Raw genomic sequence first — 27,392 nt, forward strand, 5'->3', positions numbered from 1 at the left:
ATCTTCATTAGAATGTATTTTAAGCTTTCACATGCTGGTATGGCCATTATTTGTATCCTGCACTGTGAGCAGTAAATCATGTGGAAGATGCCTAGATGCAGGGTTCCAGGCTCCAAAGTTTGCCTTCTTTTTGTTTTTGTTTTGTTCTTAGGTTTTCAAGGACTGAAAGGGGGTGTAGAATATAACTGTCTCTGGAAACTAAGTGCATTTCCTGGAGAATCTCAGATCCATACTATTTTCAAATAAATTTAGACGTCTGCCCAGTTCCTCAAGTACCTTCACTCTGGTGAGTAAACATAAAATAGATTGGGTGTATCCAGGCATTTTGGTCCATATCAGAACTCCGCATAATTACTTCAAATGCTTTGGGTAGTTGAAGCAAATGTTAAAGAGCCTAATGTCCTGAAGGTTTTCCTACACCACCTGCACATTTGTGTCCCTGCTGTGGAAGCTTTTTTAATTCACTTCAGAAAGGGCCTCAAGGCCTCACACTTGTTACATTCCCCTTAGCAGTGTGAAGCTCTAATGTAAGAAGCCATTTATAACGAGTTTTTCAGTCATCATGAGTTAGGTCAAGTTGGGCATCCACACCTGACTTCTCGTAGCATGTACTCCTTTATTCTGCTTGGCCATTCAGGGCATATCTATGTCACATTCTTAGGAACAGTTTCACATAATGTTAAAAATCATGGGATTCTGAATCAGGTAGACTTGAGTTTGAATCCCAGCTCCCACCTTACAAGCTTATGACCTAAGGCAGTGGTTCGCAACAGGAGGTAATTTTATACCCTGTCCTCAAATACCCAGAATATTTGGCAATGTTTAGAGATATTTTTGGTTAGCACAGCTGGTGAGTGCAACTAGTATCTACTGGTAGAGACTAGGGAAGGTATTAAACATCCTACAATGCACAAGATAGCCCCTTAAAACAGAGAATTATCTGTACCAAAATGTCAATAATGCCACACATATCCACATATCCATTTGTCAAATAAGGCAAATTATTTAGCCTTTTTATGCTTCCTCATATTTAAAATGGGAATAATACAGTAAACTCTCAATTATATGGTTCAAACTGACTATTTGGAGGTTAACTTTAATTAGGGCTCAGCGAGTGACCCAGGATATATACACAAGGGGGAGGGAGATTGCTAATTTTGCCTCTAGGAGTGGAGGAGGCAAACAGCCCCGTGATTGAAGCAGGGCTGGAGGCAATGGGCCACAACTCCTCCTGCTAGGCCTCTCCATCCTTTACCAGTCCCCGGTTTAATCAGATATATTTAAGTCTGGTTTAATGTCAGAGACCAAGAGAGTACATAGTTTCCTAGTAACTTGAGTTAGTTGCTGAGTCCTTCTGGAGATAGTGCCCCCTCCTTCTCTCTGTGTTTTCCATCAGTAACTCTAATGGCTAGAATTTCAGACCAAGTCAGAAGGAACACCATGAAAGTGCATTATGAGACAGTTTTCTTCCAGTTGGTCCTTTCAGCATCTCACACAGCATAACAGGCAGCTAGCTATTCTTCTGAAACAGAATGCAGCCTACAGGTAAGCACACAGGACATGTATAATAACACTTATATAGCACTATGTGCAAGGCACTATACCATCTAAGTGCTTTACATTACTCACTCACTTTAATCCCCACACGAACCCTATGAGGTAGCTACTAATATCTTATTGTTACAGATGAGAAAATTTGGGCACTGAGAGGCTAAATAACTTGTCCAAGTTTACACTGCTAACAAAGTGGAAGGGCCAAGATTCAAACCCAGGATATCTGGCTCCAGAGTCTCTAGAGTCTATGCTATTAACCACCATACAAATCTGAGTCTCAAATAAGGAATACAGAAGGGACTTGGAGTACAACAATCTGTATTCCAAAGGAGAAATCTTGCTCAAAAGACAACTGAAGTTTTATGAATTGGGTGGAAAGGAAAATGCAGTTCAAATACATAAAAGCTAGTCCGATTTTAAAGCGCAAGTTAATGCAGCATAGAAGAATGTACATAGGCTCTGAAGTCAGAAAGACTTCTGGGCCTAAATTCAGGCTTCTTAGATAAAGGAATTCAGTGACCTTAGAGAGATTACTGTAGTCTCTGACCCTCACTTCTTTTTGAAGGCCAAATTAACCAGATTTGCAAAATACCTTAAACGGTGGCTGGTACATAATAGTCACTTTATAAATGTTCAGTTGCATCCTTGCCGCCAACATTCTGCTCACATCTATCCTTCCCCAAGGAAGACTAGACAAATAAACATTCTCCCTGGAATACCCTAACCTACAAAGAACCATACCCTAGATCACATAGACGAGATGGTGGCCTAGACAATATAGAGGGCTATACATCCTCACTGTGCTTTGACTAGGAATGTATCTCTGCTACCTTTGAGTATATGTCTCCCTATTTCAAGACTAAGGCTAATATGGCAAACCCACCATCATCAGAGAAATTTAGTGTCACCAAATTAAACAATTTTAATAGACTACACAAGCTTAGAAAAACCAGCAAAGAAGGGTAAATATTATATTGTGAAATATTTGTTTTGCATTACATACACATATGCAATATAATTATATATATGCACATATACTTATGCGCACACATATTTAAACATACATTCATATACACACACACACACACACACACACACACATATACAATACGCCTTGCTATAAAATGCATATCTTTTGTACTTAAAAAAAATTGAAAAGGACTACATTAAAGTTTGGGATTTGGTTTTCGTTTCTGACAGGATGTGTTCACAATGTGCCATTCATAATCTCTCACAGAGAGACTGGCCCTGATCACAAAGTCCCCCTTGTGATCACAGCCACAGAATTGTAAGGTGATTAGCTAACACTGAGGTATAGAGCAGTCTGTGACAGTAAAAATACAATGTGTTTCATTAAAAAGGATCATATAGTTATTTCTTGGTGTCCTACTTGTCTATCGCAGTACTCTGAACAGAGTAAGTGGTCAGTAAATAATGTTTGATTTGATTTCATGAAGTAATTCAGTAACAGGTAAAGCACCACCATGATGCTTTCAGAACCATGTCCTAGAGCAGCCACTGAAGAACTTTTTTGCTGGCTCAACAAATTTTCTAAAAATAACAAACAAACAAAACCCACTTCACTTTAATTTTAATTTTCTCTTCTGGAAGGGTAAATAATTGGTAGACAAAGGATACACTCCAAAATAGTATCTTTAGATATCAGATTTTTGCCAGATTTTAACAGGCTAGAGAAATTTTAACAGGATAGTATCATGTGGGCCAGATGACACTAAAGTTAAGGGAATGTATAACTAGTTGAATAACTAAAACAAAGGATGCAATTTAACAAAATAATGTCGACCTAAAATGGAATAATGTTAACCTAAAAGGAGATCAACAATGTGCCAAAGAAGTTCTCTGGTCTGTGGCCTGTTTAATAATTTGATTAGTGAATTCTCTGAAAATATGAATGGCATATCTAGGATATTAGTAGACGCCACATATCTGGGCAGAGGAGAAAATGCTTTTGTTGGCAAAAATCAGAATCACTATGGATTGATCATCACAGGTTTGGCAAATGACAGGTAAAATCTAACAAGATGAATAATTATAGAGATAAGTGTAAGGTCCTGAATTTGGACTCAAAAAACCAACTCTACAAGTGCAGCATGGGAAAGACGTGACTCAGCAACAATACATATTAACAAAATATAGAAAAGAAAAAGATTTGGACATTTTAATTTAAAATTAATACAAAATGAGTTAGCCTTCAAAAAGTGGGTTGCAATTTAGGTTATATTAATACAAGCATAGTATTTAAAAGATGGGAGTCAGGGCTTCCCTGGTGGCGCAGTGGTTGAGAGTCCACCTGCCGATACAGGGGACACGGGTTCGTGCCCCAGTCCGGGAAGATCCCACATGCTGCGGCGCGGCTGGGCCCGTGAGCCATGGCCGCTGAGCCTGCGCGTCCGGAAGCCTGTGCTCCGCAACGGGAGAGGCCACAACAGTGAGAGGCCCGCGTACTGCAATAAAATAAAATTAAATAAATAAATAAAAGATGGGAGTAAATAATCTTGCTTGGACCACACCTGAGTATGGTGTTCAGTTTTGTGAGCGATAATTTAAGAATCTGTTTATATGAAAGTAGTCAAAATGATGAGAAAACTTGAAATCATTTTACATGAAGAATAGGTAAAGAACCTAGTAATATTTAATCTGAAAAAGAGAAGTCAACAGAAAGACACTAGATTACTTCTGTAAACTCCCAAAAGAAGAAATTGGGACTGCTGGGTGAAAGTTGCCACATGTCAGCTTTCATCTTGGTATAGGAAAAACTCTGCTTTCTCCAGAGGTTATAAGTTCTTGTGTAGAATGAGGGAGTAAACTATTTACTTGGACACTTGCAAACCAAACAATCACTTTAAGGAATGTTGCAAACAGGACTGAAGTATTGGAATGTTCTGATGTTCAATGACCTTTAAGGTCCTTTCCAACGTCCAAAGTAAATACTTTTAAAAATAAATATATATGCTATACATCCTTTTGTAGACTAAGCATTGTCTCTAAATTATAATAATTTTAAAAGATAGAATATTAAAACTCCACAGGACTGCAAATCCTTACATTAAACCTTTTACATGATACCTGTTAGCTGACACTCCATTGGCATAAAACAAATTTGAAACTAGCAGTAGAAACATATATTTTAAAGCAAAAAGTATAATAAACTCCATGATAAACGTCAAGTAGTTACATGAAAAGTAATATATCTCTCTGATGACTGACAGATTAAAGGAGACAAAATTTCACGTGAATATTTTCAAAATATCTGTATACCTGCACTCACACATATTAAAAAAAAAAAAAAAAAACTAATGCTATAGCAGATTTTCTTTTCACTTTTATTTTACTATTGGATAAATGGAACCTGAAGCCCCACTGCAGACGGATTTGCTGGGAGCAAATAGTAAGGGACTTTCTAACACCCCACTTTCACCAAGGACAGATCATCCAAAATGAAAATAAATAAGGAAACACAAGCTTTAAAAGACACAAAAATACCAGAGAGACTTAATTGATATTTATAGGACATTCCATCCAAAAACAACAGAATACACTTTCTTCTCAAGTGCTCATGGACCATTCTCCAGGACAGATCATATCTTGGGTCACAAATCAAGCCTTGGTAAATTTAAGAAAATTGAAATCCTATCAAGAATCTTCTCTGACCACAACGCTATGAGACTAGATACTACAGGGAAAAAATCTGTAAAAAATACAAACACATGGAGGCTAAACAATACACTACTTAATAATCAAGAGATCACTGAAGAAATCAAAGAGGAAATCAAAAAATACCTAGAGGTCTTCCCTGGTGGTGCAGTGGTTGAGAGTCCGCCTACCGATGCAGGGGACACGGGTTTCTGCCCCGGTCCAGGAAGATCCCACATGCTGTGGAGCAGCTGGGCCCGTGAGCCATGGCCGCTGAGACTGCGTGTCCGGACCCTGTGCTCCGCAACGGGAGAGGCCACAACAGTGAGAGGCCCGCGTACCACAAAAAAAAAAAAAAAAAAGAAATACCTAGAAACAAATGACAATGAAAACACGATGACTGAAAACCTATGAGATGCATCAAAAGCAGTTCTAACAGGTAAGTTTATAGCAATACAATCCTACCTCAAGAAACAAGAAACATCTCAAATAAAAACCTAACCTTACACCTAAAGCAATTAGAGAAAGAAGACCAAACAAACCCCAAAGTTAGCAAAAGGAAAGAAATAATAAAGATCAGATCAGAAATAAATGAAAAAGAAATGAAGGAAACAATAACAAAGATCAATAAAACTAAAAGCTCATTCTTTGAGAAGATAAACAAAATTGATAAACGATTACCCAGACTAACCAAGAAAAAAAGGGAGAAGAATCAAATCAACAGAATTAGAAACGGAAAAGGAGAAGTAACGACTGACACTGCAGAAATACAAAGGATCGTGAGAAATTACTACAAGCAACTGTATGCCAAAAAACTGCACAACCTCGAAGAAATGGACAAATTCGTAGAAGAGCACAACCTTCCAAGATTGAACCAAGAAGAAATAGAAAATATAAACAGACCAGTCATAAGCACTGAAATTGAGACTGTTATGAAAACTCTTCCAACAAACAAAAGCCCAGGACCAGATGGCTTCACAGGCGAATTCTATCAAAGATTTAGAAAAGAGCTAACACCTAACCTTCTGAAACTCTTACAAAATATAGCAGAGGGAGGAACACTCCCAAACTCATTCTACAAGGTCACGATCACCCTGATACCAAAACCAGACAAAGATGTAACAAAGAAAGAAAATTACAGGCCAATATCACTGATGAACACAGATGCAAACATCCTCAAAATACTAGCAAACAGAATCCAACAGCACATTAAAAGGATCATACACCATGATCAAGTGGGGTTTATCCCAGGTATGCAAGGATTCTTCAACATACGCAAATCAATCAACGTGATACACCATATTAACAAATTGAAGGAGAAAAACCATATGATCATCTCAATAGATGCAGAGAAAGCTTTCGACAAAATTCAACACCCATTTATGATAAAAACCCTGCAGAAAGTAGGCATAGAAGGAACTTTCCTCAACATGATAAAGGCCATATATGACAAACCCATAGCCAACATCGTTCTCAATAGTGAAAAACTTAAACCATTTCCTCTGAGATCAGGAACAAAACAAGGTTGCCCAATCTCACCGCTATTATTCAACATAGCTGTGGAAGTTTTAGCCACAGCAATCAGAAAAGAAAAAGAAATAAAAGAAATCCAAATCAGAAAAGAAAAAGTAAAGCTGCCATTGTTTACAGATGACATGATACTATACATAGAGAATCCTAAAGATGCTACCAGAAAACTACTAGAGATAAACAATGAATTTGGTAAAGTAGCAGGACACAAAATTAATGCACAGACATCTCTTGCATTCCTATACACTAATGATGAAAAATCTGAAAGAGAAATTAAGGAAACAATCCCATTTACCATTGCAACAAAAAGAATAAAATACATAGGAATAAACCTATCTAAGGAGACAAAACACCTGTATGTAGAAAGCTATAAGACACTGATGAAAGAAATTAAAGATGATACAAACAGCTGGAGAGATATATCATGTTCTTGGATGGGAAGAATCAATATTGTGAAAATGACAATACTACCCAAAGCAATCTGCAGATTCAATGCAATCCCTGTCAACCTACCAATGGCATTTTTCACAGAACTAGAACAAAAAATTTCACAATTTGTATGGAAACACAGAATACCCCGAATAGCCAAAACAATCTTGAGAAAAAAAACGGAGCTGGAGGAAGCAGGCTCCTTGACTTCAGACTATACTACAGAACTACAGTAATCAAGACAGTATGGTACTGACCCAAAAGCAGAAATATAGATCAATGGAACAGGATAGAAAGCCCAGACATAAACCCACACACATATGGCCACCTTAACCTTGAAAATGGAGGCAAGAATATACAATAGAGAAAAGATAGTCTCTTCGTGATGCTGGGAAAACTGGACAGCTACACATAAAAGAATGAAATTAGAACACTCCCTAACACCATGCGCTAAAATAAACTCAAAATGGATTAAAGACCGAAATGTAAGGACAGACACTATAAAACTCTTAGAGGAAAACATAGGCAGAACACTCTTTGACATAAATCACAGCAAGATCCTTTTTGACACACCTCCTAGAGAAATGGAAATAAAAACAAAAATAAACAAATGGGACCTAATGAAACTTAAAAGCTTTTGCACAGCAAAGGAAAACATAAACAAGGCAAAAAGACAACCCTCAGAATGAGAGAAAATATTTGCAAATGAAGCAACTGACAAAGGAATAATCTCCAAAATTTACAAGCAGCTCATGCAGCTCCATATCAAAAAAACAAACAACCCAATGCAAAAATGGGCAGAAGACCTAAATAGGTGTTTCTCCAAAGAAGATACACAGATTGCCAACAAACACATGGAAGGATGCTCAACACCACTAATCATTAGAGAAATGCAAATCAAAACCACAACTAGGTATATCACCTCACACCAGTCAGAATGTCCATCATCAAAAAATCTACAATCAATCTATGCTGGAGAGGGTGTGGAAAAAAGGGAACCCACTTGCACTGTTGGTGGGAATGTAAATTGATACAGCCACTATGGAAAACAGTATGGAGGTTCCCTAAAAAACCAGAAATAAAACTACCATACGACCCAGCAATCCCACTACTGGGCATATACCCTGAGAAAACCATAATTCAAAAAGAGTCATGTACCACTGCAGCTCTATTTACAATAGCCAGGACATGGAAGCAACCTAAGTGTCCATCGACAGATGAATGGATAAAGAAGATGTGGCACATAAATACAATGGAATATTACTCAGCCATAAAAAGAAACAAAATTGAGTTCTTTGTAGTGAGGTGGATGGACCTAGAGTCTGTCATACAGAGTGAAGTAAGTCAGAAAGAGAAAAACAAATACCATATGCTAACACATACACATGGAATTTTAACAAAAATGGTCATGAAGAACCTAGGGGCAGGATGGAAATAAAGATGCAGACCTACTAGAGAATGGACTTGAGGACATGGGGAAGGGGAAGGGTAATCTGGGACAAAGTGAGAGAGTGGCATGGACATATATATATTACCAAATGTAAAACCGATAGCTAGTGGGAAGCAGCCGCATAGCACAGGGAGATCAGCTCGGTGCTTTGTGACCACCTAGAGGGGTGGAATAAGGAGGGTGGGAGGGAGGGAGATGCAAGAGGGAAGAGATATGGGGATATATGTATATGTATAGCTGATTCACTTTGTTATAAAGCAGAAACGAACACACCATTGTAAAGCAATTATACTCCAATAAAGATGTTAAAAAAAAAAAAGAGACTTCTACCACAATGTTCATAGCACCTCTATTTACAACAGCCAGGACACGGAAGCAATCTAAGTGTCCATCAACAGATGAATGGATAAAGAAGATGTGGCGCATATATACAGTGGAATATTACTCAGCCATAAAAAGAAACAAAACTGAGTTCTTTGTAGTGAGGTGGATGGACCTAGAGTCTGTCATACAGAGTGAAGTAAGTCAGAAAGAGTGAAACAAATACCGTATGCTAACACATATACATGGAATCTAAGAAAAAAAATGGTTCTGAAGAACCTAGGGGCAGGACAGGAATAAAGACGCAGATATAGAGAACGGACTTAAGGACACGGGGAGGGGGAAGGTTAAGCTGGGACAAAGAGAGTGGCATAGACATATATACACTACCAAATATAAAATAGATAGCTAGTGGGAAGCAGCCACATAGCACAGGGAGATTAGCTGGGTGCTCTGTGACCACCTGGAGGGGTGAGATAGGGAGGGTGGGAGGGAGACGCAAAAGGAAGGAGATATGGGGATATATGTATATGTATAGCTGATTCACTTTGTTATAAAGCAGAAACTAACAAACCATTGTAATGCAATTATACTCCAATAAAGATGTTTAAAAAAAAAAGCACCTGAAAGAAAATGACTGGTTCCACTAATCATGTCATTAATGGTATTAATCACTGTTACATTCCTAACCATGTTTATCACTGCTTCTGGGAAAGCAGCTATATGGCCACTAGGCAGTAAGGCATCCTTCAATATATCATAGCATAGTTAGGCATCCCAAAGCATATCATAACATATGATCATCATGAAACTTAGGTACTTAAAATATTAGGTATTCAAAACATAAATCTTATCCACATGAATGTACATAATTACACATAAACCAATGATTTCCAGGAGTGATGTGTTCTGTGCAGTTTAAAGCCACAGCTATAAATTTCAAAAGTTACCAGAAAATAATAACAATAAATGAACACAAATACTCTAATATATATAGTTCCCTTTACTCAGTAAACCTTATGCATGTTTGCATTTATTTTTTTAAAGGTTAAAAATAGTTCTACAGCATCATGTGTTGTCTCTCATGCTATAGAGGATAAACACATTTTCAAATATTCCTTCAGTCACTTTCTCATCATTATTATTAGGCACTATTAGTTTTATTTTGCCCTTTTATCATCTCACAGAATATTACAAGTGCAAATTGTAAGGCCAACTGGCCCGAGGCAGGGGAACGCAATCAGATTCACAGGTTGCATCAGACCGAAACTCTCTGGACCACCCAGCTCCAGAAACTGACCTGGAGACTTTCCGGACCACCCAGTTCCAGAAACTGACCTGGGGACTTTCCACCCGGCCCAGCCTTCCCGCCTTTCGAGGGGCGGGACTAACGGTCCCAAGACTGATGCAACCGGCACCGGATATTGCCACGATACCCGAAGAGACCACCAAATAAGGAATACCCTGTGCCCTCCCAGATTCACCACACCCCTTTCCCTTCTTCCCCTATAAAATCTTGCCCAACCCTCGCCCGGGTGCGACTTCTCTGGCCCCTATCTCTCGCACCAGTGAAACTCGCCCGGGAGCGCTCCCTAATAAAGCTCACTTGAAGCTTTCCTGTTTCGTGGTGCTGTTTGTTAAGATCCGACCTTACACAAATAACAGGGATCAAAAGAAAACGAATGTTACGTGCATCTGTTAAGTACCACAGCAAATAAAGTTACTTGTTTATTTGGTCACCTTTTCTCTGGCCAGGAGAAGCTATGTCTTTAAGCTTCAGAGAAATATTGGCCTCTCATATGAAATCACATACACAAACACACACACACACACACACACACAACTATGAATTACTTTAATCAAACATAAAGTATTCAGTGTGTAAAACCAAATTGCAGGCAGATGAAAAGGTGATTACTCCTAGCTAATAATGGATACTATATCTTTCTTTTAAAAGTGAGGAATATAACAAAGAGCCATGTTGTGAATATATTTTTCCAAAAGACAATATGTTTTTCTTTTCATATTATCTTAGCTCAAAGCAGTTTTATAAAGCACTCAATTTTTCCTAGGGACAGAATGTAATTATATGTGAATTATTCTTTGCTAGTGTTTTAGCTGGTCATGTGACTCATGAGGAAATCAAATCAATATGTTCACTTTGCTTCTCTCATAAAGGCAAAAGGATGCCCAATTTGAATCACTGCCACGTTGTCATTTTTTTTCAGAGAAACCTCAGAGCAGAATTCTTCACCTTCAGTGTTACAACAAATCTTCTTACTTATAACAAATCAGGGGAAAAGTGGCTTTTTTTCAGTTAAGATTTTCTTCTACATGTCTAAATATGGAACTATCCAGAGGTATGACAAATTCCATTAAAAAACAGCTGAAGGTGTTAGATACATGTAAGACCTTTGTGTGTGTGGTTTTAAAGAATCAGTTTATTATTTCAAAGTTCTGTTGCTATGTATCTCTTATAAGAGGTGAAGAGAGGTTTCTGTGTTTTCATAATACATTTTTAATTTATTCTAAGTCCTTTAATTATTTTTCCAATGAAACCTATGACCCACTTACTCTGCAATGAAAAACAGTGTTGGGGTGTATGGTTCATGAATGCAGAATATGACCTGTATTCAACAAAAAGTAAGCTAAGAACCCAATGCACATATCAAAATTAGTTCAGGGTGTTCATAAATGTGGAAAGTTTTATCTTCTAATTTTTCAAACAGTTTCATAAAATTTTAATTTTGATTATATATATAAAACATGCTCATTGTAAAACTTGAAAAGAACAACATTTTAAAGGTCTTGAAATCCTTCCACCAGAGATCACAACATTTAATATTTCATTCACATTCTCTTCATATTTCTATATATCCACATGCATACATATTTTAAAGAAAGTACAACAGATGAGAGAGAAAACTAAACAAAGAACAGTGAGCCAGCTGGAAGTTCACATGATTTTAAACATGAAGAAAATACTGTGAGTTCTGTATCAGTACTTGTAGTAGACAGCTTCTGACATAGTCCCATGATCCCTGTCTCCCCAAGTTCACAATCTTATGTAATCCCCTCCCCTCCATTGTGGGTTGGATCTAATAACTGGCTTCCAACAAATGGAATACACCAAAAGTGATGAGATATCTCTTGTGTAACTAGGTTACAAAACACTGTGAATTCCATCTTTTCAGTTCTCTCTCTTGCTTGCTCTCTTGCTCTCTTGCTCTCTCTTGCTCTCTCTTGTTTTTGCTCTTTTTGAGTGGTTGCTCTGATGAATCAAGCTGGAGAGGTCCACATTGCAAGGAACTAAGGATGGCCTCCAGCCAACCACCAGCAAGGAACTGGGGCCCTCACTCCAATAACCCCTGAAGAACTGAATCCTGCTGCATTAGTTTCCTATTGCTGCTATAACAAATTATCACAAACTTAGCAGTTTAAGACAACACAACTTTATTATCTTACAGTTCTGGAAATCAGAAGTTTGAATTGAATCTCACTGGGCTAAACTCAAGGCATCAGCAGTGCTGCATTCCTTTCTGGAGGTTCTAGAGAAGAATCCATTTCCTTGCCTATTCCAGTTTCTAGAGGCTAACTGAAATCAAGCAGAACCCTGTGTGGCCCTCCCAAGTACAAAAGCCTTTCCTGTCTCCCATTTCTTGTTGGTAGGAAAAAGGTTTCAGCCTCTTAGACCTCCCCTGTGTTCCAAAGGGCAGATTCAAACAGTTAATTAGAGGAGTGAGGGAATGCAGAAATAAAGGAAAGGCAGTCAAAAAATGATAATGCAGCCGATGTGGCAGGGTCCTGGTTCCTCCTCAAGGGATATACATAACAATCTGATATGTATCTCGGAGTTCTTCTACAGGAACTAAGCCCCCCACCCGGGTGGAGGATGGCAACTTCAGGCTGAGCACAAGCACATGGACCCCAGACTGGTTGGAACCAGAAGGCTGATGATAGAGATTCCTGGAACATCACCCTGTTACCTCCCCACCAAGCAATGAGAAGAAGGTCACACATCCTGCAGCCCTCCCCCCAAATTTTGCCTATAAAAACTCTTCCCTGAAAACCATTGGGGAGTTTAGGTCTTTTGAGCATGAGCCACCCATTCTCATTCCTTGGTCCTGCAATAAACCTTTCTCTGCTCCAAACGCCTACGTTTTGGTTTGTTTGGCCTCACTGTGCGTAGGGCACATGAACTTGGCTTTGACAACATGACCACATTTTTTGACTCACACCCCACCCTTTTTTATCTTCAAAGCCATGCAGCAATGAATGGACAGCTCTAGCTCACTGTATCACTCTCACACTGATTTCTCTTCTGTCTCCCACTTCTACCTTTAATGCCCCTTGTGATTACACTGGGCTCACCCAGATAATCCAGGATGATCTCCCTATTTTAAGGTCAGCTGATTAACAACCTTAATTTCTATCTGCAACTTTAATTCCCCTTTGTCATGTAACATAACATATTCACATGTTCCAGGGATTAGGATATAGGCTTCTTTAGGGAACCATTATCCTGCTTACCACAACTGCCAATAACCAAGTAAGTGAGCTTGGAAGTGAATCCTTCCACAGTGGAGCCTTCACATGAGCCTCTAGCCCTGGCTGACACTTTGACTGCAGCCTCGTAAGAGACCCTGAAGCAGAGGACCCAGCTAAACCATATCCAGATTCCTGTCCCATATAAACTGTGAGATAATAAACGTATATTGCTTTAAATTGTGAAATTCTGGGTAATTTATTACACAGCAACAACTAATACAGTACTTTAAGTTATTGTTTTTATTTTCACATTTTCCCTCGATTTTATTTTGGCATCCTTTTAATTAAAAATAAATGTACTCCACTGATTTCAAGTTGTGGAAATTAGGAGTTACATTTAAGTTCAATAGCTAAAATGATCAATTATGACAGTGTTTGTAATGAAAAGCTCCAATTTGCAACACTCACACAGTAATTCTATTACATCAACAATACAAATCACTCTTCTTTTAGCAACAGACTGATCCTCAAAATATGATTACAGTATAGAAAGATGATCAGTCAGAAGAAAAGGCATGGTGGCCCAGCTACACCACAATGCTTGTAATTATAAAGAAATTGTGGTACATTCAACTGAAATTTTAGCTGCTTAAATCAAATTAATGTGTTGCTAGTTAAATTTTTTCTTCTTCAGAAATTAAGAATGCTTTTTTCTTCTTTGTAAAACAAGGAACACCAAGAGACGATACTGCTTTAAAAAATGAAAAGTTGATTTACCTTTTAAAACTTTTGTTATATTCAATGGGTGACATCTATACCAATTGATCTGTAACTGATTCACTCAATTGGTTAAATCATGGAGATAATGAGTGAAGCTAATTGCCCTAGGTAGACTAGAGCTCAAGAGTTTGTTTCTTTAGCACTATGTTCCCATCAGCCAAATGATCACTCTTTTAAAAAACCATTAGGAGGGACTTCCCTGGTGGCACAGTGGTTAAGAATCCGCCTGCCAGTGCAGGGGACACGGGTTTGATCCCTGGTCCGCAAAGATCCCACATGCCACGGAGCGACTAAGCCCGTGTGCCACAACTACTGAGCCTGTGCTGTAGAGCCTGCGGGCCACAACTACTGAAGCCCACGCGCCTAGAGCCCGTGCTCTGCAACAAGAGAAGCCACTGCAATGAGAAGCCCGCACACAGCAACAAAGACCCAACACAGCGATAAATAAATAAATTTATGGGGGAAAAAAAAACACATTAGGAATATTAGTCGAAACTCTGTCTCTCATTAGTAAGAAAGTCTAAAATTGTACATTTCCATATGCTTGTATTTGGTAACTATTCAGAGAGATTACCTGTTTAATACTAACCAGTTAGGTTTCGTTGTTACTTCTGAGAAAACAAATCATACAATTTATTTTATAAACTGAAGCCAGTATTGTTCTAAGTGCGTTTTCATATATTACTTCATTTAATCCCCATAACATCCTTATTCAGTAGGTATTATTATTCCCATTTTATAGATGGGAAAACTGAGGCACAGAAGTGATAAGGAACTGGCTTAATATCACACAGCTAACAATTGGCAGTACTGAGATTCAAATCTACTTTACTCACTATACTAGAAAAGAGTTCTAAGAGCTTTGAGAGTTTTAATTGTTCTTAAATTCAGATGTCTAAGTAGAAAAAAACATATTTAGGATTCTCACGGGTTGAATTGTGTCCCCTAAAAATTCACATGATGAAGCAGTACTAAACTCCAGTACCTCAAAATGTGACCTTACTTGGAAACAGGATCACTGCAGATGTAATTAAAGATGAGGTCATTAGGGTGGGCCCTAATCCAATATGATTGGTATCTTTATAAAAAGCGGAAATATGGACACAGAGACAGAGACACACATAGAGAGAAGATGATTTGAAGAGGAGCTGGTAGAAGATGGCCATCTATAAGCTAAGGAGAGAGGTCTGGAACAGATCCTTCCTGCACACCCCTCATAGCCCAACTCTGCTAACACCTTGATTTTGAACTTCCAGCCTCCAGAACCGTAAGAAACCAAACTGCTTTTTGAAGACCACACCGAATCAAAAGATATGAGCTGTGAGATGTTAAAAAAGCTCTGCTGAACGTGCCTCTTTCTACAAGTTCAGGAAAACTAATTTCATTTAAAAATGAGCAACAGAAAATGACAGAAGTAAAATCCCAAACAAAGTTATTATAAAAGAGAATACAAAGCAGAATGACATCTCTCCTCTCAATGTGCGTTTGTCCTGGAAGGGAGCTTGGGATGCAGTTTTGAGAGTTCATAACGCCTAGGTGATCCAACCCCATCAACCTTACCACATACCGCTTGCACCCATTCTAGTTCCACTTGCTTTTCTCAAATTGGTCCACTGTACTCTCTAGTAAATACTTGTAGAGTACTTGGGTTCGCAGAGTATTTTAGGGTTTTCCTATTTTCTGGTCTGTGAGATGATCCATTGTTTCCCTATGCTCATTCCATCACAGGTTGCTCGGGTCGTGTAGCTGTCATTTGCCCCCAGCCTCTTATACTTAGGGCTTATGAGAATATCTTATCACATACACTTTTGCAGATGCTGTTCACGGATTAATATTAAAATGTTAATATTAATATATCACATGCACAGTTCACTCACCCGTTCTGGTGTCAGCAGTCCCGGTCCCGCCCCTGCTCAGCCTCCGGGCCTGAGCCCGGTCCCCAGCACCGGGCTACGGGCCCCTGCGAACAGGCGCCATACAGTGACTCTCAGTGGGGGAGTACAGGGGGGATGACGCATCGACGAGGACGGCGTTTGCCTGATAGGTGGTGCGAACCAGACTCCTTGTGAACGAGTCTGGGACCAGAGGCCTCTGGCCTCCGCCACACGCCGGTATTTCTCACCCTAGGGCTGTCCTGCCAGCCCCCGTAGAACCCCCCGAGATCCCGCGAGATCCCGAGAGATCCCGCGAGATTTGGTTTCCTCTGGGGAATGCAGTAACGGTGGCCACGCCTTGAGCCTAATTCTGCCATCCTGTAGGCCACGCCTCGCAGTCAGCGCGCCCCAGCCCATTCTCTCCCTGCCCCTCCATCTGTACCCACATTTACACCTCCACACACACCCGAAGCCACAAAGTATACCCTGCGCGCTCCAACTGCACTCTGTTTTTACCTTCCCGGCAAACCCCACACTCCATCCAGCCGGACCAGGCCCTGGTCCTCGCCCCGGCCTGCAGGCATCCCCTATGTTGAAAAGGGAACATTTACGGATGGAGGGGCTTGGGTAAATGGGCCCGTTTCCTCATCGCAGGGTGCTAGCAGTTGGGCTGGGTCCGAGAGAGCAGTGCCCTGAGTCTGTTCTTCAGGGGAGAGGCTCCAGGTACAGGCAGCGATGGTCTCCTGGGACGAATTCTAGACACCTAACTACTGCTGGGAGAAACAACTGGCCCCAACGATGTGCAGCGGAACCGGTGTGTTCGGGTTGCTTTGGCCTTGGACCTTGGGGCCCCATGGTTCCTGGCCAGAGGCCCACATCACTGCCCCAGGAGAGACTTGCGCCCCTTGCATGTGCAGTCCATTCCCCCGTTCTGGCCTCCGGCAGTCCTGCCCCTACACAGTCTCGGAGCCAGAGCCCTGTCCCGGACACCTGGCCACAGGCCCTGAGCAGAGGCGGTGCTGCACTGTGACTCTTGAGTAGGAGGGAAGGCATTGAGGAGGATTGGGCTTAATGGGTGGCATGAGCCACACTCCTTACGGAGGAGTCTGGGACAAGGGGCCTCCAACACTGGGGCACCCAGGTGTAAAAGAAAAATAAATTAATTAATTAAAAATAAGACTATAAAGTTTCAATTATGCAAGATGAAAAAGTTCTAGAGACCTGCTGTACAACATTGTGTTTATAGTTAACAGTGTAGTAAAAGTTTACAGTTAAAATTTTGTGAAGAGGGTAGATCTCATGTTGGTTTTTTAATCACAAAAAAAGGCTATAAAATACGAACAATTGCATGTAAAGGATGTTTTTAAAAAATGTATCATGCCAGTCTGTGTGTGTATGTGTACAGGTATGGAATTAAACACATAAAAATATAAAGAGTGGTACCTCTAGTGGTGAGATTCTGGTTGAATCTTTTTTTTCTTTTTTTCTGTTTTCTAATTTTTCTAAAGTGAAATTAAGCTATGTTTATAGCTTTTTTAAAATATAGCTATATTTATAACCAGAGACCTACCCAGGAAATTGATTTCTGTTGTTTCAGATCTCCTTGGTTCTCTCTTACATTTCTGAAATCAAAGAGGACTGCCCCATAAGGAGACAGAACTCCTGTCCAGGATCAGACATCTCCTTCATTTGAAGCATGGTTGCATCCCAGGAATCATTTTTTACCACTTTCATCATTCCAGTCCCTTGGTTTTTACAAGGTATAATTCTCTCATCCCTAAGGGATCTTAAGAAATGCTGAGCCCTTTGTTCCTGTCCATTCTGCCACTGAAGCTGCCGCCACCTCTTGTCTACCACAGGGACTTTTTTCCGTAACCCACACCTGCCAATATGCTATGCTAGCAGCAGATGCTCTCACAGGCAGTGCTCTTATTTGACATGCTTCTGATTCTGCTTTTGTTAGTGGGAGTGGAAGGGGTTAAATGATAGATGGTATACTAATTGTGGAAATGGGAATGGGTGTTTGAAGGCACTGCTCCTGTGTAGAGTCCAGTAGCAGGTATGAGTGATAGAATGGGTGAGGAGGTGCAGTGGAAGAGAATATTGCTATGATCCTTCACTTTCTCCACACAGATTTTTTTCTTCTCTTGCTCTGAAGCTCCCACAGGATTTAAAAGGCCTCTTCCCCAGCCGCATAGCACAGGGATATCAGCTCCGTGCTTTGTGACCGCCTGGAGGGGTGGAATAGGGAGGGTGGGAGGGAGGAAGATGCAAGAGGGAAGAGATATGGGATCATATGTATATGTATAACTGATTCACTTTGTTATAAAGCAGAAACTAACACACCATTGTAAAGCAATTACACCCCAATAAAGATGTCAAAAAAAAAAAAAGTAAACCAAGTTTTCATCGTATTTAATTCAAATACTGCAAAAAAAAAAATTAAAAAATAAAAAAAAATAAAAGGCCTCTTCCCACCTCCCCTGCACTCTCCTGCTCAGAGAAATACCCATATCCCTCCTCCAGCATCACCACCTTCATAAGTGCCTGTAAGGGACAAGTGCCAGGCCCACCCCTACCATCAATAATGGCATTAGCTGCTGCCAGGCCTGATTCTTTCCTCCTTTGCTCCACCACCATTTATACTCTTCCTCTATTGCACCAGCACTGCATTTAGATACAGCAGGAAAAATACCAGCACATGCCCATCTTTCCAAGTGTACAGGGGACATTAGGATCTACAAAATATCATAGTATCTCCTCTCCTCCCCCTCAAACAGTTTCACGTTTATTCCCCCGACAGCCCTCTTCTTTTCCTTTACTCCTATCCCAAGTAACCAAGGTTGTTAACGGCTAGTCATCTCTGAGAGAAGAGAGTTCTGGTACGATGGTCATTTTTATCATCCACCCCCTCATCTCACCATACCCATTCCAAAGGTGTTCAGATCTTGGCCCCCCTTATCCCAGGGGAGGTTTATGCTGCCAGCCTGTATTTGGTTTTCTACAATCCTGACCACTTGAACCGAATTAGGCTAAGAGAGACAGGAGTGACTTAGAGAACAGAAAGGAGGAGAATGCTGCTTATGATACCTAAGCACTCCTTACTCCATGCCAGGACCCCAGGGAGAAGGCACAGCCCCAGAGGGAAATGGCTGCATGGGGTATTTAGAGAGACTGGACCCTTGGCATTAGGGCTTCTGGCACTGGAAGACACCTCCAACCCCCACTGGCTGTGGAGAAGCAGACATGCCCACCCTCAAGGGACCACGTGGACTTGGGACAGTGAGAGTACCACGGACAATAACAATGGATTGAAAGCCCCATAGAAGGCCCTCCCACTCCCATTCTTGGGTAATTCACAGGAAGAGGAGAGGCCCTTAAATAGTGAATGAAATTGAACCTTCCATCACCTCAGTGGGATGGAGGGAAAATGCAGATTCAAACTGCCGCTTCTGAGCAAACCTGCCCCGAGGTACACACTACACAGAAGACACAGCAAGTAAGTGCACACTCTTTATTACTAGTTAGAATCAGGAAACCTCTGACAAAGGTTGAGCTTGGTGAGCTGGAATCTCCTGGGGGAACTCGAGGACACGTTTTGCTCAGACTGGAGGCTGATCTGACTTCCCAGCCCCGGGGCTCCATTTGCCTCTGAGAAGCTGGCAGAGAACACACCAAGTGGAAGAGAAGGGCCCACGAGCATTCTCAAGCGTGCTCGTCCCAGTCCAGTTCTAGTTTTAACCCATTTAGTCCTCCCAAGAGAAGCGCCATCCAAAGCACGATGTCTGTCCTTGGAATCCATTTTGTTCTTCATCCACTGACCAGAAAGGGGCTTGGGATGGTGGCTGCCCGAAGCTGAGGGCTCAAACGCTCCCCCAAGCACTGTCCTTCTTTAAGACAGTCGCCCAATGGTCTTTCAGGCAACCAGGAAACTAGCTGTCCCTCTCAAGGGAGGAAATGAGGAATCAGAAAAGTCCTGCCTGCAATTTTGTTAGGCCACTTTTCCACTCTTTGCCACTACTCACTTGTCTCACATGGGACCAGTGAGATGAGCAGTTCAGCAATCAAGTCCTTCCATTAAAGTCTCTTTGAGGTTGCTCCCAGAACTGCAAAAATATCTGGATGTTATATCAATTAGGTTTACCTGAAGGTTACAATACATGCAAGACAAATAAGTCACCTCTGATCTGTAATGTATCTTAAATTATGCTCTCTCCTGTCATCTAACCAAACTCACCAAAAAGAGTTATGTGTGCACTAGATAATTCCACATAATTCTAGCTCCTATCATACACTAGGCAATCAATAACTAATTACTTAAATGAAATCCAACAAATTTGCTATCATCTATAGTATTTAACACTGCAATCCCCCCCAACACTTCTGAATTAACTCCATGTCCCAACAGAGAAATCCTAACAAAATTATTTTGCCCCCCTTTTCCCCCTAATAAGTGCCAAAGCATCTCTTCTTCCCCGACTTCTCACTCTTCTTGGCTTCAGCCAGTGGTGGGGGGATGGGGGTCTCACTGAGGTGTGGGTCAGTCAGAAACGAAGAGTTATTTCTTTAGACTCTTGAGAGATCTTCTAATGGGACAGGTTCAGATTCTTCAGCAACAAGCAAATTCTGTGGGGCTCAGAGACACAAAAAGAGGCCCTCACCTATAAAACTTAAAAACAAGAAGAAAACATGAATACTGCAGTAGGTTACAAAGCAACAATAGCATTTTCAAGGAAAAGCAGTGCTCCTAAAATTCAATACAGCTTATAACTCTAAAAACACATGGCTGTTCCCAGGCAAAGACATGGTATTTTCAGGAAAAGAAGGTTAATAAAACAGACATGAGTGAAAAAGAAAATAAATTCTTCATGACTTCAGCATCTCCAGGGTGTCAACGAATCAGCATCAGCCATCCAGAATCCAGCCCCTGCAAACACACAAGAAATTAGGAGAAATCCCTTATTTTAAAAGTGTGATACTCAAAGTGGTCTATCTTTGTTAAAATAAATGTACAAAATAAGAATATAAATGTGTGTGTGTATATATATTTGTGTGTGTACTCAGATGATAAAAATTGCTTAATTTGGGTAATGGGATAATGAATTACTTCATTTAATTTTCTATATCATGATTTTGGTTTTCAAATTTCCTGTGAAGTAAATGAATTACTTTTTAATCAAAAGGTGGGGGGGGCTTCCCTGGTGGCACAGTGGTTGGGAGTCCGCCTGCCGATGCAGGGCACGTGGGTTCGTGCCCCGGTCTGGGAGGATCCCACGTGCCGCGGAGCGGCAGGGCCCGTGAGCCATGGCCGCTGGGCCTGAGCATCCGGAGCCTGTGCTCCGGGACGGGAAAGGCCACGGCGGTGAGAGGCCCGCGTACCGCAAGAAAAAAAAAAAAAAAAAAAAGAGGGGAGGTTGTTAGGAAATTGGTTTTTCTTTGGAGTGTTTCCATTCTTACTTACCTTCCTGAAATTACTGGGTTTGTCCTGGGTCCGGGCCTTCACTCTCAACTGCCATGCAGACTTTCTTGCATTTATAGCACACCTTGCGCCATTGAAAATTCATCACTTTACACGACGGGCACTCCCAATTATTAGGACTGAAGCATGAGGCAGGCTTCCCCCGATGCTGGGAATCTGAGGCTTTTTTCCCTTTTGGTTGCTTGGCCTTCTTTTCCTGAGGCTGCTGTTTCTTTGGGCTTTTTCTCACATCATGGATTGTGCTGCCTCCCGGGGGGGATGTCCCCTGGGAATTCTCTGGACCTTCTTCTTGCTTGTGGCTCTCGCTCTTCCCCAGGGGATATGTTTCCTGGAGCAGCAGTGGATATTCGTTCTGGCTGTGGGTCCTGCTGTCTCCCAGGGAATATTCCCCCTGGAGGTTCTCGGTATATTCCTGGCAGCAGCAATTCTGGCCATACGGTAGGGCTATCTCTTCCTGGGCCCCCACTGCAGCCCACAGGCCAGGTGGGTAGGTTCCCGGAGTAGAGCTCTGGGGTGTGACTGCTGCTATTGTTGCTGTCGCGGTGGCTGCTCCTTCCGTAACTGCTGAGGATGGTAAAGATGTCGAGTACGGGAATCCCGCTGGGAATGGCACATGGAATGCGAATGGCTGTGGCACCTGCACTGGCACAGGGGGTTGCATGACCTGGGCCCAGGGGCTCTGGGACCCCGGTACATAAACCACAGCTGCTGTGGCTGCCATCTGGCCCTCTGACTGAGGCACACCCTGTGCCTCCACAGCTACCATCTGGCCTTGCTCCCCTGCATCCATGGCCCACGCTGTGGCCCCAAGCTGCTCGGGTTGAGGCTGAGGCACCATTTCATGGGCCAATGGGGCTACATGGACCAATCTCTGGAGCTGGAGCAGTTGCCCATGCAACATATCTCGCTCATCCAATGCCTCCCGCAAGGCGGCCTGCGTGCTTTGCAGCTGCACTGCTGCCTCCTCGTGCCCCTCACACAGGCGCCTCAACTCGCAGGAGACGGCCCGGGAAGCCGCCTCGCATTCCCCTAACTTCTCCTGGAGCTGCCGAATCCAGCACGCCTGCTGCTCCCGCTGCCTCGCGCCCACACGCACGCTCAAGGCCAGCGCGCTCCAGGCACAGGCCCTCTTGGTGGCGCACGGCACCTGCGGGTCAGTGACGACGACGCGCAGCTGATCCTCTACCTCATTCCAGGACCGCGAGCAGAAGGCCGTGTAGAAATCAGGGCCGCCCCCGTTCATGAGGACTTCATTGTTGATGAATCTGATCACCTCGCTGTGGCGGAACCCGCTGGCATGGTCCCCAAAGTGCACGGCCATGGCCGCTGCGGCCTAGTCAACCAACCGCCTCACGGGAGATGCCGCCTGCCGCCGCCGCCGCCGCCGCCACCACCAGTAAAGCCCCTCACCTCCCGGCTCAGTCCTCCTTCAGTTCTAGCCCAGTCCTGGCCTCCTCCTCGGCCTCTTTCCTCTGTCACGGTCCGGCTTTCCTCACAGAAAGTAAGGCAGATCCCCTCACTGCGCCAACCCCAAAATGGCAGACGCAAGCGCCACGGGTCACACGTGAGCTCCGAGTCGCCCTGCAAGGCCTGCTGGGACCAACCTCGCTGCCAGAGCCCCTCCTATTGGGTGAGCAGGCCGGAAGCTGCACTGAGTGCCCCTCCTACCGGGCTAGCAGGCCGGAAGCTGCACTGAGTGACGCACTGAACCCATATGTGGCAGAGGCGGGAAGCTGCACTGGGTGCCGCAGTGAATCCAGACGTGGCAGAGGGGAGGGGGGAGTGGGAGCAGGCAGCGGGGCGCAGGCGCACAGTGGCAGCTAGCATAGCGGATCCCTTGGAGATGCTAATAGTTGCCAATCCCACACCTAGGGCCTGCAATCACACACACACACACACACACACACACACACACACACACACACACTCCTGTTCTAAAAGGAAGGGTGAGTCAATGGAGGTCGGAGAACTTCTGGGGGAGGGAGGGAGTTGAGGTGGAGGAGACGGGGGCTGCAAGACCCCTAGTTTAGGGAGGTAAATAGGGTGCAAGTTTGGCATCTTTCAAAACCTAGGGAAGGGGAGGGACGGTGCTGGGAGAGACTTGAGAGAGAAGGCTGTGCTTGTACTACTGTAACAGGGAAGAACAAAATTTGACTCCATGTTGGATCCGTTTCTTTTACTGTGACCTTTGCTTTCCATTGTTTTTGTTCTGTCTCTAGCTATAGGCATACATAATGGCCTGCCTCAGGGAAACCTGCCCCTCTGCCTGAATGCTAAGCTAAAGTGCCTTTTATTTACAATAGCCAGGACATGGAAGCAACCTAAATGTCCATCAACAAAGGAATAGATAAAGAAGGTATAGTACATATATACAATAGAATATTACTCAGCCATTAAAAGGAACGAAATTGGGTCATTTGTAGACACGTGGATGGACCTAGGGAGTGTCATGCAGAGTGAAGTAAGTCAGAAAGAGAAAAACAAATATCATATATTAATGCATATATATGGAATCTAGAAAAATAGTAGAGATGATCTTATTTGCAAAGCAGAAATAGAGACACAGAGGTAGAACATAAATGTATGGATACCAAGGGGGAAAGGGGTAGTGGGAGGAATTGGGAGATGGGGACTGACACATATACACTATTGATACTATATATAAAATAGACAACTGATGGGAACATACTTTATAGCCCAGGAAACTCTACTTAATGCACTGTAGTATCCCAAATGGGAGGGAAATCCAAAAGGGAGGGGATATATGTATATGTATGGCTGATTCATTTTGCTGTGCAGTAGAAGCTAACACAACATTGTAAAGCAACTATACTCCAATAAAAATTAATTAATAAAAAAAAAAAAGTGCCTTTGTTCAGCTCACAGGGAAACACCCTGACCCTGCCCACCTGTGAATGGCTGCAGAAAAGAAGAAATTAACACATCCCCTCCCTGAGGCTGATAAAAACTAGGAGATATTTTGCAAGACTTATGGCCTTTTTACTTTAATTCCTCACCTCCTCCCCCTCTCTGTTCTATAAAAGAAACTAGCATCCAGACCCCGATAAGATGGTACTCTAGGACACTAGTCTGGCATCTTCTCAGATGCCTGGCTTTCCTAATAAAGTCGCTATTCCTTGCCTCAACACCTCACCTCCCAGTTTATTGGCCTGTTGTGCAGCAAGCAGAGCGAACTTGGACTCGGTAACAAATTTGGCTTAGCCATCCAGGAGCCTTGCTGCTCGTGGCTAGCCGGCCCGGGTCAGGGAATTTTGGGGCAAGGCCCTAGCAGCTGCTGGGACCATTTGTCCTGAGGATATTCCCTTCAAAATTCCCTGAAGCAGCACCAGCTACCCCAGCACTTGGCAGTTGGAGCAAGGAGTTGACGAACTTCTGTGAGTTGACGGACTCGGCCTTTGCTGGGTAAGTTGCTCTGGTGTGTATAACCAGGAATAAATTCCCCCCTCAATTTGTTTTGCATTTGGTTGGGGTACCCTACTGGAGAGGGGAATTGTTGGACTCTACCTGATATGGGAACCGGTTCATTTGCTTTTGTTTTGTGTGCATCAATGTTGGAATTTGTTTGTGTTGGAATTTGCTTGTATCTTTTGTGTTGGAATTTGTTTGCATCTTTTGTGTTTTGGTGTTATCAAACTTATAAAAATGGGAAATACTCCATCTATCCCAAAGGAGAGCCCTTTGGGGCATATATTAGATAAATGGGCAAAACATAGCCATGAGCCTATGACTAAGAAAGAGGTGATATATTATTGTAATAGGGTGTGGACCCAATATATGTTAGGATCAGAGGAGCGATGGCCCCTGAATGGCTCACTCAATTATTATACGATCTCACAATTAGAAGTGTTTTGCAAAAGAGCAGGGAAAAGAGATGAGATTTCGTATGTAGAAGCATTTATGCTATTGCATCAGGAGGAAAAGGAGTCAGAGGGCTGCCACCTTATGGTGCGTCGGTCTGAAAGAAAACCCAAGGAGGGACCTAGACAAAAAAGCTTAAACAAAATTTAGGAGATAAAACAAAAACCAAATGAGGATCCATCAGAGTCTCTAGAATAAGGAGGTGAATAACAGAAGGAAGACAGGAGCCTCTCACATGGTAGAAAGAGAGGAAAACTCTGATAATGAATTAAGAGGCCCGAGGACTCCCTTGGACTTGAGGCATCTGATTCTAATTTCCCCCACAGGAGCCCTGGGTAACTCTGACAGTGGGGAACAAGTTGATTGACTTTTTTTTTTTTTTTTTTACTTTTGCTATGTGGGATGCATTTTGATATACTTTTTTTTTTAACATCTTTATTCGAGTATAATTGCTTTACAATGGTGTGTTAGTTTCTGCTTCATAACAAAGTGAATCAGTTATACATATACATATGTTCCCATATCTCTTCCCTCTTGCGTCTCCCTCCCTCCCACGCCTCCCTGTCCCACCCCTCTAGGTGGTCACAAAGCACCGAGCTGATCTCCCTGTGCTATGCGGCTGCTTCCCACTAGCTATCTATTTTACATTTGGTAGTGTATATATATGTCCATGCCACACTCTATCTTTGTCCCAGCTTACCCTTCCCCCTCCCCGTATCCTCAAGTCCCTTCTCTATCAGGTCTGTGTCTTTATTCCCATCCTGCCCCTAGGTTCTTCATGACCATTTTCTTTTTTTAGATTCCATATATATGTGTTAGCATATGGTATATACAATGGAATATTACTCAGCCATAAAAAGAAACAAAATTGAGTTATTTGTAGTGACGTGGATGGACCTAGAGTCTGTCATACAGAGTGAAGTAAGTCAGAAAGAGAAAAATAAATACTGTATGTTTGACTTTCTAAATGACACGGGTGCCACATATTCTGTGGTAAATACCAAGGTGGCACAGAAAACATCTCAGTTTATCCCGGTCACGGGAGTTTCTGGAGAAGTAGAAAACCGTTCGTTCTTACAACTTCTAGAATGCCAACTAGGGGACCTCACCCTGAAACATCCAGAGTGTCCAATCCCCCTTTTGGGACGAGATCTCCTTTGTAAAAGGGATTCTGGGACACCTAATCTAAAACAATATCCTCTGAGACAAGAGGCCCAAAAGAGTATTCAGCCAATTATGGGAAAGTTTTTGAAAACAGGACTGACTAAACCTTGCAGTCCCCATATAACACCCCTATCCTCCCAGTCAAACAGCCAAACTCAGCAGAGTATCACTTTGTCCAATATTTGAGGGCTATTAATGAAGTAGTCCAAGACTTACACCCTGTGGTACCTAATCCATACACTCTGCTCACAACTATTCCAGGAGAATACAGCTGGTTTTCAGTCCTGGACTTGAAAGATGCTTTTTTCTGCATTCCTATTGCAGAAGAATCACAGCAGCTGTTTACTTTTAAATGGCAGGACCCAGAAACACAGGTAGTCTAACAGTATTGTTGGACAGTCCTGCCTCAAGGATTTAAGAAACCTTCCAAACTGTATGTACAGGAGAGACAAGGCATCAGCCTTGGGGTGTTAATTCAAACCCTGGGGAATATCCCTCGACCCACTGCCTACTTGTCAAAACGACTAGAAGGGATAGCCCCCTTGCCTCGGAGCTGTAGCAGCTACTTGTGACGTACTTCAGGAAGCTGAGAAGTTTACCCTGGGGCAACCCACCATTGTGTATGTTCCTCACTGTGTCCTTTCTTTGCTGGAACAGAAAGGGGCCCTGTTTATATTATATGTCTGTGTACACATTATACATAAGAGATCTCTATCTCTGAAAAAATATTATCAAAATTGAATTGATAAAGAGCTCTATTCAATTTAAAAGTAAGCGCTTACAAATTAAA

The 27,392-nt window shown here is 42.3% G+C and overlaps 1 protein-coding gene across 1 annotated transcript; it reads right to left on the reverse strand.

The window, feature by feature from the left end:
- Window positions 1–21,551: 21,551 nt before the first annotated feature.
- On the reverse strand, window positions 21,552–22,880 carry LOC138413954 (putative testis-expressed protein 13C). The gene has a single exon (XM_069540333.1). The coding sequence runs from the start codon at window positions 22,878–22,880 to the stop codon at window positions 21,552–21,554; it is 1,329 nt and encodes a 442-aa protein (XP_069396434.1).
- Between the last annotated feature and the right edge of the window lie 4,512 nt (window positions 22,881–27,392).

Source organism: Delphinus delphis, chromosome X, assembly GCF_949987515.2.
Source record: "Delphinus delphis chromosome X, mDelDel1.2, whole genome shotgun sequence".
In the NCBI taxonomy this organism is placed as follows: Eukaryota; Metazoa; Chordata; class Mammalia; order Artiodactyla; family Delphinidae; genus Delphinus; species Delphinus delphis.

Bases quoted from the DNA above. Each gene is read 5' to 3' on its own strand.
- LOC138413954 (XM_069540333.1), bottom strand. From the start codon at position 22,880: ATGGCCGTGCACTTTGGGGACCATGCCAGCGGGTTCCGCCACAGCGAG.